Raw genomic sequence first — 18,027 nt, forward strand, 5'->3', positions numbered from 1 at the left:
CTGTCACTGTGGAGAGCTCCTGCAGGACAGCTCCTGCTGAGATGGGAAAGGATGAGCCACTGTGGAGAACTCCTGTGATGGCTGCAGCTGAAGAGCAGTCCTGTTGTCTCCATTTTGACAGCTCCTGTGGGGATCTTAAGGCAGACATGGGCTGCGGCAGAAAAGATGGGCTAGCGACTGCTCTGATGGATTTTTCTGCAAGGTGCTTAGGGACTGCAATGAGGGTGGAGAGGAGAGGAAGCACAGAAGGACAGGAAGCAGGAGAGAGACAAGGGGACAGTCCTTTCATACACAGCGCACACCTGGTGCACCTGTAGGGAACAGCAACCGCTGATGACATAAGCCAATGACACAAGGTTCCTGGGAGGAGCCTTGTAGAATGAATGTCCCATAAGGCGACATGTCTCACTTGTGTTTAATTAAAAATGAGAAACTAAGAAGGTGCAATTGTGGAGCAGGGGTGAGTATGTTATGTTCTTTAGACAATTTTCTGCTGACTTGGGGGGAGCAAAATCATTTTGGGGGACCCTAAGAAAACTGGGACACTGTCCAAATCCTGGGAGAGCTGGCGGTTTCACTGCTGGGAGAATTCTGTGGCTAGGAAAGTACAGGCCCAGTTTAAGCAGTGTGTGGGGCTAGCCTGGACCACCTGTGGGCAGCTACTCTTGCTCCTTCCTGGATGCAGTGTGTGGGGCTAGCCTGGACCACCTGTGGGCAGCTGCTCTTGATCCTTCCCGGATGCCGATCTTGAGCAAACTGGAACACACACGTGTATATTAGGCGAAGAAGATAAAGTTAAGGATGTTGAAGAAGATAAAGTTAAGGATGTTAGGGAGAAATATTTGTTCTTAGCTATACATTTGAAACTTTTAGGCCCATGGTCCTGGAAGTTGCAGGGCGGGAAGTCCCAAAATCAGATAATGAGGGAGGAGTCCCAGCTTCTGGAGTAGGCAGTCGTTGGGAAATGGGCTGTTGATTGACAGGGTACTGATGTGGAGCCCATTTGACCCATGAGATGGATCCAAGTGGGTTCTCAGAAGCTTACAAGAATCATTTTGAGTTTGCAAAAAGAGATTAATTTTAGACAGGTTAGCATTGCCATGGTTTGTAAACTGTACTGAAATCCACTTTGGAGATAAAAGGAGTAGACACACATCTTTGCTTCGTAGTAGAGGCTTGGAAAACAGGATTTTTGTTAAAAGCATAAACACTCTTTCAGGCGAGCTCAGGGAAGAGAGAAGAAGCCTTCTGTGGAACAGGAGGGCAACAGCTTACTTGCTCTTGATTTTCAGTATGACTACAGACTGTGAAAGAGTCTTCCCTCTCTCCAGAAGACTGGGCAGACATAGGTTTAGAACAATGAAAAAGACTTTTAAGTCTATGCTTAAAAGACAACCAAAGGAAATGTAAAACCTTGTGATTGTGGATCCTACAGTGGAAGACTTTACCAGAATTAGACCTTCCATCCCTTGCGGAATAATCTCCTGTTGGGTCCCTGGGGTTTAAACCTATCTCAACCAGAAAACAGGCTGCTTTTCACGGACCCACAATTATAGACAGACAGAAAGACAAAGGCAGGTAGGACACCTAGGTGCTACTCCCCAAATAGGAACACCTTCTTTGAGGAAGAACATGGGACACACACAACACATTGTCATAATCCTCTCTTTACCCACAGCTGTTCTGCCTCATGATGCCTTGGAGTGAGCCCATAATGCGGTGGCTTCCACGATCCTATCCTACTTCTGAGTGTATCTCAGAGACCATCAACTGGGACTCTCTCCCTCAAGAACTCTCCAACCTGACCAACCTTCTATACTGGCCCCCAACTGGAGTACACAGGAATGACTTTTTGGCCTCTACCAGCCCCAAAACCTCCACCTACCACTTGAAGGGTCCAGCCCAGGCCAACTATATTCTGGGAAGTAACCTAGAGGCCGTCCTGGTGGCTAAGGATCACCAGGGTAGGCCCAAGGCTCATGGAGGAGATCTGTTTCGGGCACAACTGCTGGGCCCAGAATTGAGAGCAGGAGTCCCAGGGAAGGTGAAGGATCTGGAGAATGGCACTTACCTCTTGTCCTTCCCCCTGCTCTGGGCTGGCTGGGCCCGGGTGCAAGTGCGGCTGATCCACTCCAGCGAGGCAGTTGGGGTCCTGCAAAGAGTCTGGAGAGAAAAGCGAGCCACTGTTGATTTCAGGGGGTATTTCCGAGGAACAGATGGCTCTGAAGAGACTGTCGTCTGTAATGTAGACCCCCAGTCAACTGGAGCCAAAGGTCCTACCTGCCAGTACAAGGATGTGGTTTCTGGGGAGATCTGGTTCTGTGCTCAACCCCCTACTTTGCCTTGCAATTCTTTAGTGGGTCACTCAAGTGGAAGTTATCTGAAGGTGACCACGTCACATGATGAAGCCCTGCTGGCTAGGTAAGAAATCCAGAATCTTGAATGAGTCCCAGTCTTAACCATAGGCATGTGGAGGTTTAAGACAACTGGAGGAAGTCAGTTCTCTCCTTCCACCATGTGGGACTCAGGTATCAAACTCAGTCTGTTGGGCTTGGCAGCAAGAGCTTGCTGGTCATAATCTTCATCATCTTCATCATCATAATCATCACCTAGAGATTCCTGTAGCTCAGACTGAACTTGAATTTCTTGAGGCAAAAACAAACAAACAAAAAAACCAAGATGTCAAGGGTCTCCTTGGTTGCATAGTGTCTTAGGATCCTACTTCTGGGAAGATACACCATGACCAAAGCAACTCTCATAAGGACAACATCTAATTGGGGCTGGCTTACATGTGTAGAGGTTCAGTCCATTGTCATCAAGGCAGGAACATAGCAGCCTCCAGGTAGGCATGGTGCAGAGCTAAGCATTCTACATCTTCATCTGAAGACGGCTAGGAGTAGACTAGTTTCCAGGCATCTAGAATAAGCCCATAGTAGTACACCTACCCCAACAAGGCCACACCTTCAAATCTGCCACTCCCTCTGCTAGGCATACTCAAACCACCACACATAGTGAATACAAGTTCATCTTAGGAAGCACAAGAATGAAACCCTGTGTCAAAAAAGCAGAGGGAGTGTGCTACCTTCCCTAACAAGTGCGGGTTTGTGTAACAACAGTAACAAAATTTATTAGTGCTTTCTAGATGGAAGTGGCAGGAAAATTGCAGATTCTCATGTGCTGTGGAGCTCTGTTTATTACAGAAGAGAACTATATGGCTCTTCTGTTATCTTAACTATTAGTGAACTGATAGGTCCTTTCCTTGTGTATTCCTCCTAACCACTATACTCCCCATGTTAGTGTGCTCACTTTAACACAGTGACCTGTATTTAGGCAGAGGATAAATAACCAGTCAGCCATGGTCTACTCTTTGCACACCTGCTTTTCACCTGGTCAACCTCCCTCAACGCTCACACTCAGTGTTTCCTCAGGAATGTGACTGACCAGAAACTCCCTTCAAGAGTACCTCCAATCCTGGTCCTACGAGCAGCCCGGGGAAACATGAGTAACATCGGTAAGCCAGTCTGGGACATGTTGGGGTGGGGGATGGGCATCAGCTTAGATGGTCTGTGGGTTTGTGTGTATGTGTATGTATGTGTGTGGTACATATATGTGCATGTGTTGTATGGGTGGGTTCACCCTCTTATGCAGAAGTATACGGAGACCAGGCTAACATCGACATGTTCTTCCCAATTGTTCTCTTTCTTTTACTTTAAGTTGTATTACCTTTCAATTACATGTTTTGTGCACTCTGTGTGTATGTGTACAAGAACATATGTGCCATGTCAGATACACGGAGGCCAGAGGACAACGTGGAGGAGTTAGTACTCTCTTCCTACAGTGAGTCCCAGGAGTTGAACTCAGGTCTTCAGGTTTGGGAGCAGGCTCCTTTATCTGCTGAGCCATCTCACTGGCTCCTATGGTGGATTTTGGTTTTGGTTTCATTTTGTTGATATTGTTTTCTGCTTCCCTCTCAAGGGAATGGGTTTCAGTGGTTTGAAAATCGCTAGTAATCAGAACTAACAAAAGTGGGATCCTGACAGCGCAAGGGTGTCTGGGTAGTTGGTGCGCAGAGCTGAAACCTGAGGAAGAGCTAATTCTGCTCCTTCAGGCCACAGTCAGAAAGCCCAGCAGTCAGGTAGGACCCAGGTCCACTGCATATTATTGCCCACAGAGGCTCCAAATGCAGTGTTCGCAAAGTGACCAACTGGGGACCCTGACTAATCAAGCATCTATATTCAGAGGGTCCCAGACTCTCTCTCTCTCTTGGTTCTCCCTCAGTAAGGAAGAAATTGATGGCATTGGTGCCTCCCTCCAAGAAGTAAGAAACTCTTGAATTGATCATGTGATCAACACAAAGGTGCGACTGAAGTGGGAAGGCAGGAGGATCTATAGGAACCTTCCCAGCAACAGACAGAGCTGGAACCAGGGTTGTCCTTGAGAGTCCACATGAAAACACACATGCACACATGCACACATGGAAACAGGATGAAATCTTTGTAAAAACTCTGCTCAGCAACGAAAAGACACTGGGCACAGGGTGGACTGTACCAGTTCCTTCATGCTGTCCCTGAATATACCTGATACAGCGCCCCTAGAGGAGGCCAGGTTGGGTCTAGCGCCTCAGGCACAAGGATCTAAGTGTTCAGCCCTGTGGCTTGGGATGCCTGTGTCCAGACACTCGGAAGGCCCAGGTTGGAGTTCAACTGCCCTGACCCCTAGCATCGCTAAGCCCCAAATGTACGGTCACTCGGGGAAGTACTTGAGTTGTTTCCACACGTGGGTGACCACTCCTCCCAGGAAAGGATCATCTATGGCCACAGCTGTCAGCCCCAGGATGGAGGAAGGGTCCAGGAGCCACATCAATTCTGGAACAGTAATAATGGGGACACATAGAGGTCCTTTTTGGTTTAGGAGACAAAGTCTCTTACTCAGCCTGTATCTTGCTGTCCAGCTAGGCTGGCTTGTCAGTAAGGCTCTAGGTTCTGCCATCTCTAACTCCCCAATGAGCTGGGGTTCGAGACATACCACATCCTGCTTTTGCACATGTTCTAGGGGACAAACTTAAGTCCTTACAATTGCACAACCCACCGAACCATCTCCCCAGTCCTCAGATGGGTTTTATTCCAGAACGTTAGCCTCTGTCCTGCCAGGGAAGTGTGGTACAGTGGTTAGTACCGGGACTGTAACAGCACACTTCCTGGGTTCAAATGCTATCCCTGTCTTGGACTGTTCTTTTGAAAACCCACTTTATAGGTTGGTGATAGGAAGTAACGGCAGAGTACTTGCCTAACTGCACAGGCCCAGAATGCCATCCCTACCACTTCTGGGCCATCATGATTGCTCTTGGTCATGGTAAATTACTATTCTAGGTCCTCAGTGTCACCATCTATAAGTGGAGACATGAATAGCTCTACCTCCTGAGTGTGCAGATCCACACCTGGAGTTCCTTGCATTCTCAAGGTGAAGACAGGAGAATTAGGAAGGCAGGACCATTCTCACCTCCATGGGAAGTTTATGAGGTACACAAGATGTTTTCAAACACACACACACACACACACACACACACACACACACACACAGAGGGAGAGAGAGATATGTAAAAACCACTTATTTATATTAAAAAAACAATGTAAAGAATACTGTCATTTTATAAAATTTCATGTTGTGTGTTTTTTTTTAATTTAATCTACTCCATTCTCCTCTCCCCTGTAGCCTTGCCCTCAAGGCCCCCATGCCGCCCTGGTCACCTGTCTCCAAAACCCTCCGGCTTCTACCACCAAGACAGATGGCACTCAACATTCTGTTCTAGCCGCTCTTTCCCCACTGTGGACAGCATCCTGAACTGCCTGGCTGGTCGCATTGTCTACATGATGGGGGATTCCACACTTCGGCAGTGGTGGGAGTATCTGCGAGACAAGGTGCCCTGTGAGTGACCCTGAGGGGAGAGGAGGGGCAGTGGGGACTCCTGATGGAGAGGCCTGACAGAGATTGCCTTGAGGGGGACTCCCTCCCTTAGCAGAAAGGTGGTGCAGGTTGCTGGCTTTCTGAAGGGCAGTGAGTGAAGGAGCAGGGTGTTTGCTTTGGTTTATGGTGGAGGCATTTTCTCAGTTGAGGTTTCCCTTCCCAGACAACTATAGTTTGTGACAAGTTAGCAAAGAACAAACCAGGACTCCCAAGGATCCAGTCCCCTGCTCTACACTAAGATTGCAAGTATACATGACCATACCCAGCCTTTTAACATAGGTTCTTGGGCAGCAACTCAGGTCCTTATGTTTGTATTGCAAACAGGTTACCAAATCTCCTCAGCCTAAGTCTCAAGTTATGTTAGAGCTAGCCTCCATGGTGAGCTTCATGCCAGCCAGGGCTACATAGTGAGACACTCCTAAAAAAAATGAAAGGGAGAGAGAGAGAGATTAGAGAGAGAGGGAGAGAGAGAGAGACAGAGACAGAGGGAGAGAGAGAGACAGAGACAGAGAGAGAGACAGAGACAGAGGGAGAGGGAGATCAAAGGAAAGAGGAAAAAAAGAAAGAAGAAAAAAGACAAAAAGACAAACTGTTCTTGGTGGTACAAATGGATGTGGAAGCTGATGGATAAAAAAGTTCAGAGTCTTCCTGGCACAATAACTTTGAGACTAACTTGGTTTCATAAGACCTTGTCTCAAAACAATGACAAAATAAACATCTGAAAGTCACTCTCAAGGTGATCGTTGCCTGGTGTAGGGTAGGGGAGGCTGAGGACATAGATAATAATTTGTGAAGAGAAAATCAGTTTGGTTTTCCCATGTTGCAGTTCAGGCTATGGAGAAACATTAGACAGTGTTCTAAAGGACACTTAGCATAGAATGAGACTTAGGAAACAGCTAGCTGTTAGACAAAAACCCGAGAGAGAGAGAGAGAGAGAGAGAGAGAGAGAGAGAGAGAGAGAGAGAGAGAGAGAGAGAGAGAGAGAGACCTGATCGGATTCCTCACAATGTAAATATGGTAACAAAGATATTTAGAGGCCAGATAAGGTCTCAGTGGGTAAAGCATTTGCTATGCCAGCCAGGTGACCCGAGTCCCATCCCTGGAAGCCACATAGTGAAGGGAGAGAACTGACTCAAAAGGTGACCTCCACATACACTCCACGGCACACATGTGCTAACATATACAAACATGTATGTCATCAACACACGGCATGCACAATGGTGAACAGGTGCTTACACATACATATGTTATGAATGCACAGACTGAGATGTATAGGAAGGAAGGAAGGAAGGAAAGAAGGAAGGAAGGAAGGAAAAAAGGAAGGAAGAAAGGAAGGAAGGAAGGAAGGAAGGAAGGAGGGAAGGAAGAAGGCAAGGAAGGAGAGGAGGGGAGGGGAGGGAAAGGAAGGGAGGCCAGGGAAGGGGACAAGGGGGAAAACATATTGTAAAATGGGACATGATGTTGCTTGACTGTAATCTCAGCAGGTGAAGGCAGGAAGATCATGAGTCCAGGACCATCCTCAACCAGCATGGGCAGTGAGACCCTTTCTCCCTCCCTCCCTTAAAAATGGCAGAGGGAGAGAAGAAAGGAAAAAGAAGACAGAGGTGTGAATAACAGATAGAAATGTATAGAATTCAGAGCTGGAGACATGGCTGGAGGATATGAGTGCTTACAGAGGACCTGAGTTTGTTTCCCACCACACACATCAGATGGTTCACAGCCACCTCTTGTAGAGGACAAGAGGTCCTTGTGCACACAGACAAGCCTGAAGAAGCCAGGAAGTGACACAGGATTGTCACTTCAAAGATGTCTGCCTGTCTTCCCCCCAGAATGCTGGGGAAAGATGCCCTTTACAGCCTGGTGATTGGTCCCTTGCTTTCTGTGCTGTCAGGGCCAGGCCAATCCTCACTCCCACAAGATGTGTGTTTCCCTCAGTCTTTCTCCCTAGACCTTTGTCTCAGACATTGTTTCTAAGTCAGCAGAGTCCATCTTTAAGGAAGAAGCCATACTGCTTTGTAAAGACCTTCCATTTGCTCATGTCTTAATGAGGGGCTGAGTTGATTGTCATCAAGACTCTTTCTCAAAATTGTGTTGTGTTTAATTATGGCTAAAGTAAGTCAGCTGCTGTCATACTCCAGCAGTTAGGCCCAGCACTTGTTGCCTAAGTTCGGCTGAATCTTGTTTCCTTCCTACCTCACCTGGATTGTTTCTCTTCTGGCCGTGATGCTTGCAGGGACCCCCCCCCCCCCAACCTATAACTCCAGCTCCAGGGAATTCCACCCTCTCCTTATGATGTCTCCAGACACCTGCCCTCACTCACAAATATCCACACAGAGACACACATAAGCATACACATAATTGAGAAATAAAAATATCTGAGTGTGCTGTTTCACATCTCCCAGGATCTTGGAGGCAAGAAGGTAGGTAGCTCTCTGTAAAGTTGCGGTTAGCCTGATTTAATCTGCTCCAGGTCAGCCAGGGCTACACAGAGAGAAACTGTCTTTTTTTTTTTAAAGGGGGGTTGGTTTGTGCCTAGAGCTGATCCTGTGCCACAGCAGCAAGAGCTGATCCTGTGCCACAGTGCTCCATGCCCAATAACTGCTGGGAGAGAGCTGGCTTCCCAGGAGTGCAGACAAACCTGTGAACTCAAGAAGTCCAATGCTCCAATGCTTCTTTTCAAATTCCTGGGCCAAGAGGGACCCTCCCAGAGTCATCAGGACACAGGAACCAAGAAACAGCCAGGAACAAGAGCCTTCTAATGTCTGTCTCCACCGTGCTGACCCTGTGCCACACTCATCAGAGGAAAAGTCTACCAAGAATAACTGTTAACTCTGAACATCTATGCTCCAAATGCAATGGCACCCATATTCATATAAGAAACTTTACTGAAGCTCAAAGCACACTTTGCACCTCACACAATAATAGTGGGAAACTCCCCACTCTCATCAATGGACAAATCATGGAAACACAAAGTTAACGAGACACAGTGAAACTAACAGACGTTATGGACCAAATAGATTTAACAGATAGCTATGGAACATTTCATCCTAAATCAAAAGAATATACCTTCTTCTCAGCAGCTCATGGTACCTTCTCCAAAATTGACTATATAATTAGTCACAAAACAGACCTCAACAGATGTAAGAAGACTGAAATAATCCCATGTATTATAACAGATCACTACAGATTAAGGCTGGTCTTCAATAGCAACAAAAACAACAGAAAGCCCACATACACATGGAAGCTGAACAATGCTCTACTCAATGATAAGTTGGTCAAGAATGAAATAAAGAAAGAAATTAAAGACTTTTTAGAATTTAGGGAAAATCAGGGTATAACATACCCAAACTTGTGGGACTCAATGAAAGCAGTGCTAAGAGGAAAACTCATAGCTCTGAGTGCCTCCAAAAAGAAACTGGAGAGAGCATACTCTAGCAGCTTAACAGCACTCCTGAAAGCTTTAGAACAAAAAGCAGCAGAAGCAAATGCACCCATGAGGAGTAGATAACAGGGAATAATGAAACTCAGGGCTAAGAAGAAGGAAGGAGAGGTCCCTGGTCCTATAGAGGAATACCAGGACAGGGAATCGGGAGGGAGTTAATCGGGGAACAGGGGGAGTGGTGAAGGCTTATGGGACTTTTGGGGAAGAGGGGGGGACGAGGAAAGGGGGAATCATTTGAAATGTAAATAAAGAATATATCTAATAAAAAAAAAGAAACTCAGGACTGAAATCAACTAAGTAAAAATAAAAAGAACTATACAAAGAATCGACAAAACCAGGAGGTGGTTCTTTGAGAAAATCAACAAGATAGATAAACCCTTAGTGAGACTAATCAGAGGGCACAGAGACAGTTTCCAAATTACAAAATTGGAAATGAAAAGGGAGATATAATAACAGAAACCAAGGAAATTTAAAAAATCTTCAGATCCTACTACAAAAGCCTAGAATCAACAAAACTGGAAAATCTGAATGAAACAGACAATTTTCTAGACAGATGTCAAATACCAAAGTTAAATCAGGATCAGATAAACCATCTAAGCAGCCCCATGACCACTAAAATAGAAGCAGTCATTAAAAATCTCCTACCCCCCAAAATACTCAGACCAGATGGTTTTAGTGCAGAATTCTATCAGACCTTCAAAGAAGACCTAATACTCTTCAAACTATTCCACAAAATAGAAACAGAAGGAACACCACCCAATTCGTTCTATGAAGCCACAGTTATGCTGATACCAAAACCTCACAAAGACCCAATTTTTAAAAAAGAGAATTTCACACCAATTTCCCTTATGAATATTGATGCGAGGGTGGAGAGAAGAGGGCTTATGGGATATATGGGAAGGGGGGAACCAGGAAAGGGGAAAGCATTTGGAATGTAAACAAAGGATATAGAAAAAAAGACTACAAAAAAAAAAAGAATATTGATGCAAAAAATACTCAATAAAATTCTTGCCAACCGAATCCAAGAACACATCAAAATGATCATTCACCACGATCAAGTATGGTTCATCCCAGGATGTAGGAATGGTTCAATATATGGAAATCCATCAATGTAAATAAACTCAAAGAAAAAAAAAACACATGGTCATTTCATTAGATGCTGAAAAAGCTTTTGACAAAATTCAACATCCCTTCATGTTAAAAGTCTTGGAAAGATCAGAAATTAAAGGCCGATACCTAAACATAAAAAAGGCAATATACAGCAAACCAGTAGGAAACATCAAACAAAATGGAGAGAGTCCCATTCTTGAAGCAATCCCACTAAAATCAGGGACAAGGCAAGGGTGCCTTCTCTCTCCCTACCAATTCAATATAGTATTTGAAGTTCTAGCTAGAGCAATCAGACAACAAAAGGTCAAAGGGATACAAACTGGAAAGGAAGAAGTCAAAATATCACTATTTACAGATGATATGTACTATATTTAAGTGACCCCAAAAACTCCACCAGAGAACTCCTACAGCTGATAAACAACTTCAACAAACTGGGTGGATATAAAATTAACTCAAACAAATCAGTAGCCTTCCTATAATCAAAGGATAAACAGGCTGAGAAAAAATAGGGAAATGACACCCTTCACAATAGACACAAACAATATAAAATATCTTGGTGTGACTCTAACCAAACAAGAGAAAGATCTGTATGACAAGAACTTCATGTCTCTGAAGAAAGAAATTGAAGAAGAAGAAGACCCCAGAAGATAGATCTCCCATGCTGTGGATTGGCAGGATTAATATAGTAAAAGTGGCCATCTTGCCAAAAGCAATCTACAGATTCAATGCAATCTCCATCAAAATTCCAACAAAATTCTTTATAGAGTTAGAAAGAGCAATTCTCAAATTCATTTGGAATAACAAAAACACCAGGATAGCGAAAACTATTCTCAACAATAAAAGGACTTCTGAAGGAATAACTGACTTCAAGCTGTACTACAGAGCAATAGTGATCAAAACTGCATGGTATTGGTACAGTGACAGGCATGTAGAGCAATGGAATAGAATTGAAAACCCAGAAATGAACCCACACACACCATGGTCACTTGATCTTTGACAAAGGAGCTAAAACCAACCAGTGGAAAAAAGGTAGCATGTTCAACAAATGGTACTAGTTCAACTGGAGGTCAACATGTAGAAGAATGTAAATTGATCCATTTTTATCTCCCTGTACAAAGTTCAAGTCCAAGTGGATCAAGGACCTACACATAAAACCAGATAATCAGAATCTAAAAGAAGAGAAAGAGGAGAAAATTCTTGAACACAGGGGTACAGGATAAAAGTTCCTGAACAGAACACCAATGGCTTATGCTCTAAGATCAAGTATTGACAAATGGGACCTCATAAACTTGCAAAGCTGCTTTAAGACAAAGGATACTGTCAAAAGGACAAATCAGCAACTAGCAGGTTGGGAAAAGATCTTTACCAATCTAACATCCTATAGAGGGCTAATACCTAATATATATAAAGAACTCAAGAAGTAAGACTCCAGAGAACCAAATAACCCTATTAAAAATGGGAAACAGAGATAAACAGAGATTTCTCAGCTGAGGAAACTCAAATGGCTGAGAGGCACCTAAAGAAATGTTCAACACCTTTAATCATCAGGGAAATGCAAATCAAAGCAACCCTGAGATTCCACCTCACAACAGTTAGAATGGTTAAGATCAAAAACTCAGGTGACAGCAGGTGCTGGTGAGGATGTGGAGAAAGAGGAACACTCCTCCACTGCTGGTGTGATTGCAAGCTGGTACAACCACTCTGGAAATCAGTATGGCAGTTCTTCAGAAAATTAGACATAGTACTACCTGAGGACCCAGCTATACCACTCCTGGGCACATACCCAGAAGATGCTCCAACATTTAATAAGGACACATGCTCCACTATGTTCATAGCAGCCTTATTTATAATAGCCAGAAGCTGGAAACAACCCAGATGTCCCTCAACAGAGGAATGGATACAGAAAATGTGGTACATTTACACAATGGAATACTATTCAGCTATTAAAAACAATGACTTCATGAAAAACTCAGGCAAATGGATGGAACTTGAAAATATCATCCTGAGGGCTAGAGAGATGGCTCAGTGGTTAAGAGCACTGGTTGCTCTTCCAGAGGTCCTGAGTTCACTTCCCAGCAACCACATGGTGGCTCACAACCATCTGTAATGAATCTGATGCCCTCTTCTGTTGTGTCTGAAGACAGCTACAGTGTACTCATATAAAATAAATACATCTTTAAAATGAAAAATCAGAAAATATCATCCTGAATGAGATAATTCAGTCACAAAGGAACAAACATGGTATATACTCACTGATAAGTGGATATCAGTCTAAAAGTTTAGAATACTCAAGATTCAATTTATAGACCAGATGAAACCTAAAAGGAATGAAGGCCAAAATGTGGATGTTTCAGTGATTCTTAGAGGGGTGAATAAAATACTCACATGAGGAAATATGGAAACAAAGTATGGAGCAGAGACTGAAGGAAAGGCCACCCAGAGACTGCCCCACCTGGGGATCCATCCCATATACAGACACCAAACCCAGACACTATTGTGGATGCTGGGGAGTGCTTGCTGATGGAAGTCTTATATGACTGTCTCCTGAGAGGCTCTGCCAGAGCCTGACAAACACAGAAGTGAATGCTTGCAGCCAACCATTGGACTAAGTTCACAGGTCCCCAGTGGAGTATTTGGAGAAGGAACTGATGGAGCTGAGGGGGTTTTCAGGCCCCCGGAGGGAGCAACAGTGTCAAAAGGCCAGACCCCCTGGAGCTCCTGGAGACTGGACCACCAACCAAAAAACACACTGGCCACATATTCAGCATTGGATGGCCTTGTTGGACATTAGTGGGAGGAGAGGCCCTAAGGCCTGAGGGTGTTCGATGCTCGAGTGTAGGGGAATGCCAGGGCAGGAAGAAGGGAGTGTGTGAGTGGGTGGGGGAGCACCCTCATAGAGGCAGGGGGAGGGGGGATGGTATAGTGGGTTTCCAAAGGGAAAACCTGGAAAGGGAAAAACATTTGAAATGTAAATAAAGAAAATATACGATAAAAAAAAAATAAGGGCAGGTTGGTATATATCTGCAATTCCAGCAAAGGGAAGCAGAGAGAGAAGGAGCGTTAGATAATCTTTGGTATACGTAAAGTGTGAGGCCAGCCTGGGCTACCACATGAGAACCTGTCTCAAAAAATTGTTGTTTTGAAAGACAGTGTAGTGACATACAGCTTTCATCCCAACAGTAGGGAAACAGGCAAGCAAACTCGTAACTCTGAAGACAGCCTGGTTTGTACAGTGAGTTTCTGTGCTATATTTTTTCCAACCCAATAACCGGGTAAAAGAAATCTCAGCTCAATCAGTAACAATACAAGCTCTAAGCCTAGATTGGGCAGATCTCCCACTACACTACTCTATTGCCATTTATATTATCCCACATGACTTGAGGTTTCTCCAGGCCATGAGCTCCTCTCCAGTCTCTCCAGCAATCCTCTGTAGCTCCTCCCCTTTTCCCTTGATCCTTTGCTCCTCCCCCAAACTCTCAGCTCCTCCCCCAAACCCTCAGCTCCTCCCACTTCCTCCTGCCCAATCATTGGCTCAAGCCTTTATTTGAAAAGTTAAGGTGGGGAGAAGGTTCACAAGGTAACTACTCCTCTGCAGCCCCTCTGAAGAGTGGAGTTAGCATCAAAATACAAGCCCAGGGCTATCCAAAACAAGGTTCAAGCCAGCCTGGCCTGCATAGCAAGACCTTGTGTCAAAATCCAAGCAAATAAATAAATAAACATGTTTGTGAAGGTCCTTTGTGGGCTGGTATTCTTGGGTTCTATAAGAGAGCAGGCTGAGCAAGCCAGGGGAAGCAAGCCAGTAAGGAACACCCCTCCATCAGCTCCAGTAAGGACCCTGCACCAACTCCTGCTTCCTGACCTGCTTGAGTTCCAGTCCTGACTTCTTTTGGTGATCAGCAGCAGTGTAGAAGTGTAAGCTGAATAAGCCCTTTCCTCCCCAACTTGTTTCTTGGTCATGATGTTTGTGCAAGAATAGAAACCCTAACTAAGACAGTTCCCTAAGTTAAAACCTTCTCTCTCCTCCTCCCAACAGCCCTGAAGCCAGTTGATCTACATGTCACTTATCAGGCAGGTCCCCTGATGGCCGTGGAGACAACTCGGGGGACAGTGCTGCACTGGAGGGCCCACAGCTGGCCCCTGCGTGCTCTCCGCACCCCAGTGGCCTCCCTGCACTCTGTGGCCAGAGAACTACACGGCCTGGCTGGGGGACCCTACACGGTGGTGGTGCTGGGCATGGGAGCCCACTTTACCACGTTCCCTCCCTCCATCTTTGCACGAAGACTGGCAGGGATCCGGGCAGCTGTGAAGGCCCTGCTGGACCGGGAACCCAGTACTCTGGTCATCATCAAACTGGCCAATACAGGCTACAAATCTGTGTATGGCAGTGACTGGATCACACTGCAGGTGAACCGCTTGCTCCGCGCTGCCTTCGCTGGTCTCCGAGTGGCCTTTGTGGATGCGTGGGAAATGACCTCCAGCCTGGATGTGCCAGACAGCATCCACCCAAAGGAGCTTATTGTTCGTAATGAAGTGGAATTATTTCTGTCCTTCATCTGTCCCACCTGAGTGCTCCTGAGGGATCTGAGGCTGAATGGATGGATGGAGAGCCTGGGCGTGGCCACCAAAAAAAATGGACTCCCAATGACAGAAGGCTGAAGCTATCCCTGGCTCACCCACTGTGACATGTTGGTTCCATACTTTATACATCTCTCTATGCACCACATGGAAAATCTAGTTTTATGCAAAGGAGACCATGTTTTGCATAATTTTCTCTTTTTTGAATGTAAGGGATTGTGTGTTACATACATACACATATATGTACTCGTGTCTTTTCCCATATGCACACAGAGGCCAGAGGGGATCTCAGGGTATCCTGTTCTATCCCTGTCTTCCTTTTTCTTTGAGAAAGGGTCTCACATTGTTCCTGGAGCTAGGCTGACAGCCAGGAAGCCTCAAGCATCTCTTTGTCTGTCTCTACATCTCTGGGGTTACAGGCACAAAGTTAGTCTCAGATCTTTAGATGTGTTGCTGGGAACTCAAACTCAAACCCTCATGTTTACACCATTACCTACTGAACCATCTCCCAAGCCCCTCTTTTTAATTTTTTTAAAAAAGACAGCTCTAAGCTGGGTGGTGGAGCCACACACCTTCAATCCCAGCACTAGGGAGTCAGAGGCAGGAATATCTCTGAAAGTTTCCTCCTGGTTCACAGAGTGAGTTCCAAGACTGCCAGGGCTACAGAGAGAAATGCTGAAATGCTGCCTTGAAAAATCAGCATAGCCAGGCGGTGGTGGCACACGCCTTTAATCCCAGCACTTTGGAGGCAGAGGCAGGCAGATTTCTGAGTTCGAGGCCAGCCTGGTCTACAGAGTGAGTTCCAGGACAGCCAGGGTTACACAGAGAAACCCTGTCTCAAAACAACAACAACAACAACAACAACAACAACAACAAACCAAAAAAAAAGAAAGAAAGAAAGAAAGAAAAGAAAAGAAAAGAAAAGAAAAAAGAAAAACCAGCATACTCTATTAGCTGATATGAGGCCCCCAACACATATACAGCAGAGGACTGCCGGGTCTGGTTCAGATAGAGAAGATGCACCTAATCCTCAAGAGACTGGAGGCCCCAGGGAGTGGAGAGGTCTGGTGGGGTGGGTGTTGGGGAAAGTGGGGACATCCTTGTGGAGACAGGGCATGTATGGAGAGGAGGTTATGGGATGAGGAACAGTCAGAGGGTGGACCAGGAGTGGGATAAAATCTGGAGTGTAAAAAAAAAAAAAGATTATATGTAAAAAAAAAAAAGATTTCATATATATATGAAAGAAAAACCAGAATGAAAAAAGAAAAGAAAGAAAGAAAATGGAAGGAAAGAAAGAAGGCAGGGAGGGGGGAAGGAGAGAGAGAGAGAGAGAGAGAGAGAGAGAGAGAGAGAGAGAGAGAGAGAGAGCATATTAAGTCAAGAGAGAAAAACAGACACCGGGCACTGCTAGTATCTACTAGTCTAACTACCTCTCATCAAGCTAAGTGCTTAGATTCAAAATAAGTAAATTTCTGGGGCAGGAGTGATGGCTTCATGGTTTAGAACAGTGGCTGCTCTTTCAGAGAACATAGGTTTGATTCCCAGCAATACTGTGACAGCTCACAACCATCTGTAACTCTGATTCCAGAGAATCTAGTCTCCTCTTCTTATTGATGCAGGCCCGGCACACAGGTGGTGCATATAAATACAAATAAAATGTGCATGCACACACAGTCCCTTCTGTATATCCATTTTTTTCTCCAAATCCCCGCTGTCCAAGCTTGCCTGCAGACATGGGGCCTGGGGAGATTGCGTGTTTACCGCTCTTGCAGAACACACCAGTTAGACCAGTGGCTTGCAACTCTCTGTAACTCTGTTCCCATGGAAACAATGGTTTCTTCTGGCCATCCTGGGCACCTGCACGCAGATGTCATATACCCACACAGACACACAAAGCTACACAAGAAAAAAAAAAAGCTGGGCATGGTGGCACAGTCCTTTAATCCCAGCACTATGGAGGCAGAGTTGTGTGGATCTCTGAGTTCAAGACCAGTCTGTATTAAAATATTGAAGTCCAACAATCAAAAGCCCCCCTTTGGCTGCCCTAATTCACATGCCTAATCAAAACAAAGCAACCCATCCTAACAGAGGTTTCTTCCTTTTCTTTTATAAACTACCGGTTACCTAAGGGCCATGCCTGTCTCCACTTTATCTAGAGGCCCTCCTTTGTCCCTCTGGGGCAAATATTTCTTCCCCCTCTCCCTCTTCTTCCAGCCCCACTCTTTGTCCCACCGGAGCAAATAAATCTCCTTTGTGTTGAGAACTTGGTCTTGGTGTGTCCTGTGCAAACTTCAGTCTTTCCTAACAGAACATTAAGAGCCGAAAGTACTCTGCATGCTGGTGAGCGGTGGGGCACAGCTGTAATCACAGGACTCCAGAGGCAAAGGCTGGAGGAGCTCTGTGGGCTCTAGGCCAGCCTCGTCTACATTTGTGAGATCCTGCCTCGAGACCAACCAACGGGCCAATCAAGCCAGCAAGCAAATTGCCCTTGAGAGCAGCTGCCAGGTAAGCCTTCTCCAACAGAGATCCCCAGGGTTCACACAGGTATGAAAGTGCCTATCATGTTACAGAGATGAAAACTTAATCCGGAACTAACTGCCTCAGCCTCTCCAGGCCGTTGGGTTTTTTTTTGTTTGTTTTTGTTTTGTTTTGTTTTTCCGCGACAGGGTTTCTCTTTGTAGCCCTGGCTGTCCTGGAACTCACTCTGTAGACCAGGCTGGCCTCGAACTCAGAAATCTGCCTGCCTCTGCCTCCAAAGTGCTGGGATTAAAGGCGTGCGTCACCATCACCCAGCTCCAGGCCATTTTTTATGGATGTCTGTAAGCTCCCTTAGAAGCCTCCCCTGAAGAAACTCTCTGCTCTCTCCAGGACTCTGTCAGTGGTTGTCTTTTTTTTTTTTTTTTTTTTTCTTTTTAAAGACACACACACATACACAC

At 45.4% G+C, this 18,027-nt stretch overlaps 1 protein-coding gene across 2 annotated transcripts in view; it reads left to right on the forward strand.

Moving 5' to 3' along the window:
* LOC127672851 (NXPE family member 3-like) overlaps positions 1-15,961 on the forward strand; it is a 73,763-nt gene extending 57,802 nt beyond the window's left edge. For both annotated transcript variants that reach the window (XM_052168247.1, XM_052168245.1), the window contains exons 2-5: positions 1,679-2,421; positions 3,429-3,511; positions 5,713-5,925; positions 14,550-15,961. In XM_052168247.1, the coding sequence (XP_052024207.1) occupies positions 1,679-2,421; positions 3,429-3,511; positions 5,713-5,925; positions 14,550-15,082 (1,572 nt within the window). In that variant the 3' untranslated portion in view covers positions 15,083-15,961. The remainder of the gene's footprint in view (positions 1-1,678; positions 2,422-3,428; positions 3,512-5,712; positions 5,926-14,549) is intronic.
* Positions 15,962-18,027: the final 2,066 nt, after the last annotated feature.

This window comes from Apodemus sylvaticus, chromosome 22 (assembly GCF_947179515.1).
Source record: "Apodemus sylvaticus chromosome 22, mApoSyl1.1, whole genome shotgun sequence".
In the NCBI taxonomy this organism is placed as follows: Eukaryota; Metazoa; Chordata; class Mammalia; order Rodentia; family Muridae; genus Apodemus; species Apodemus sylvaticus.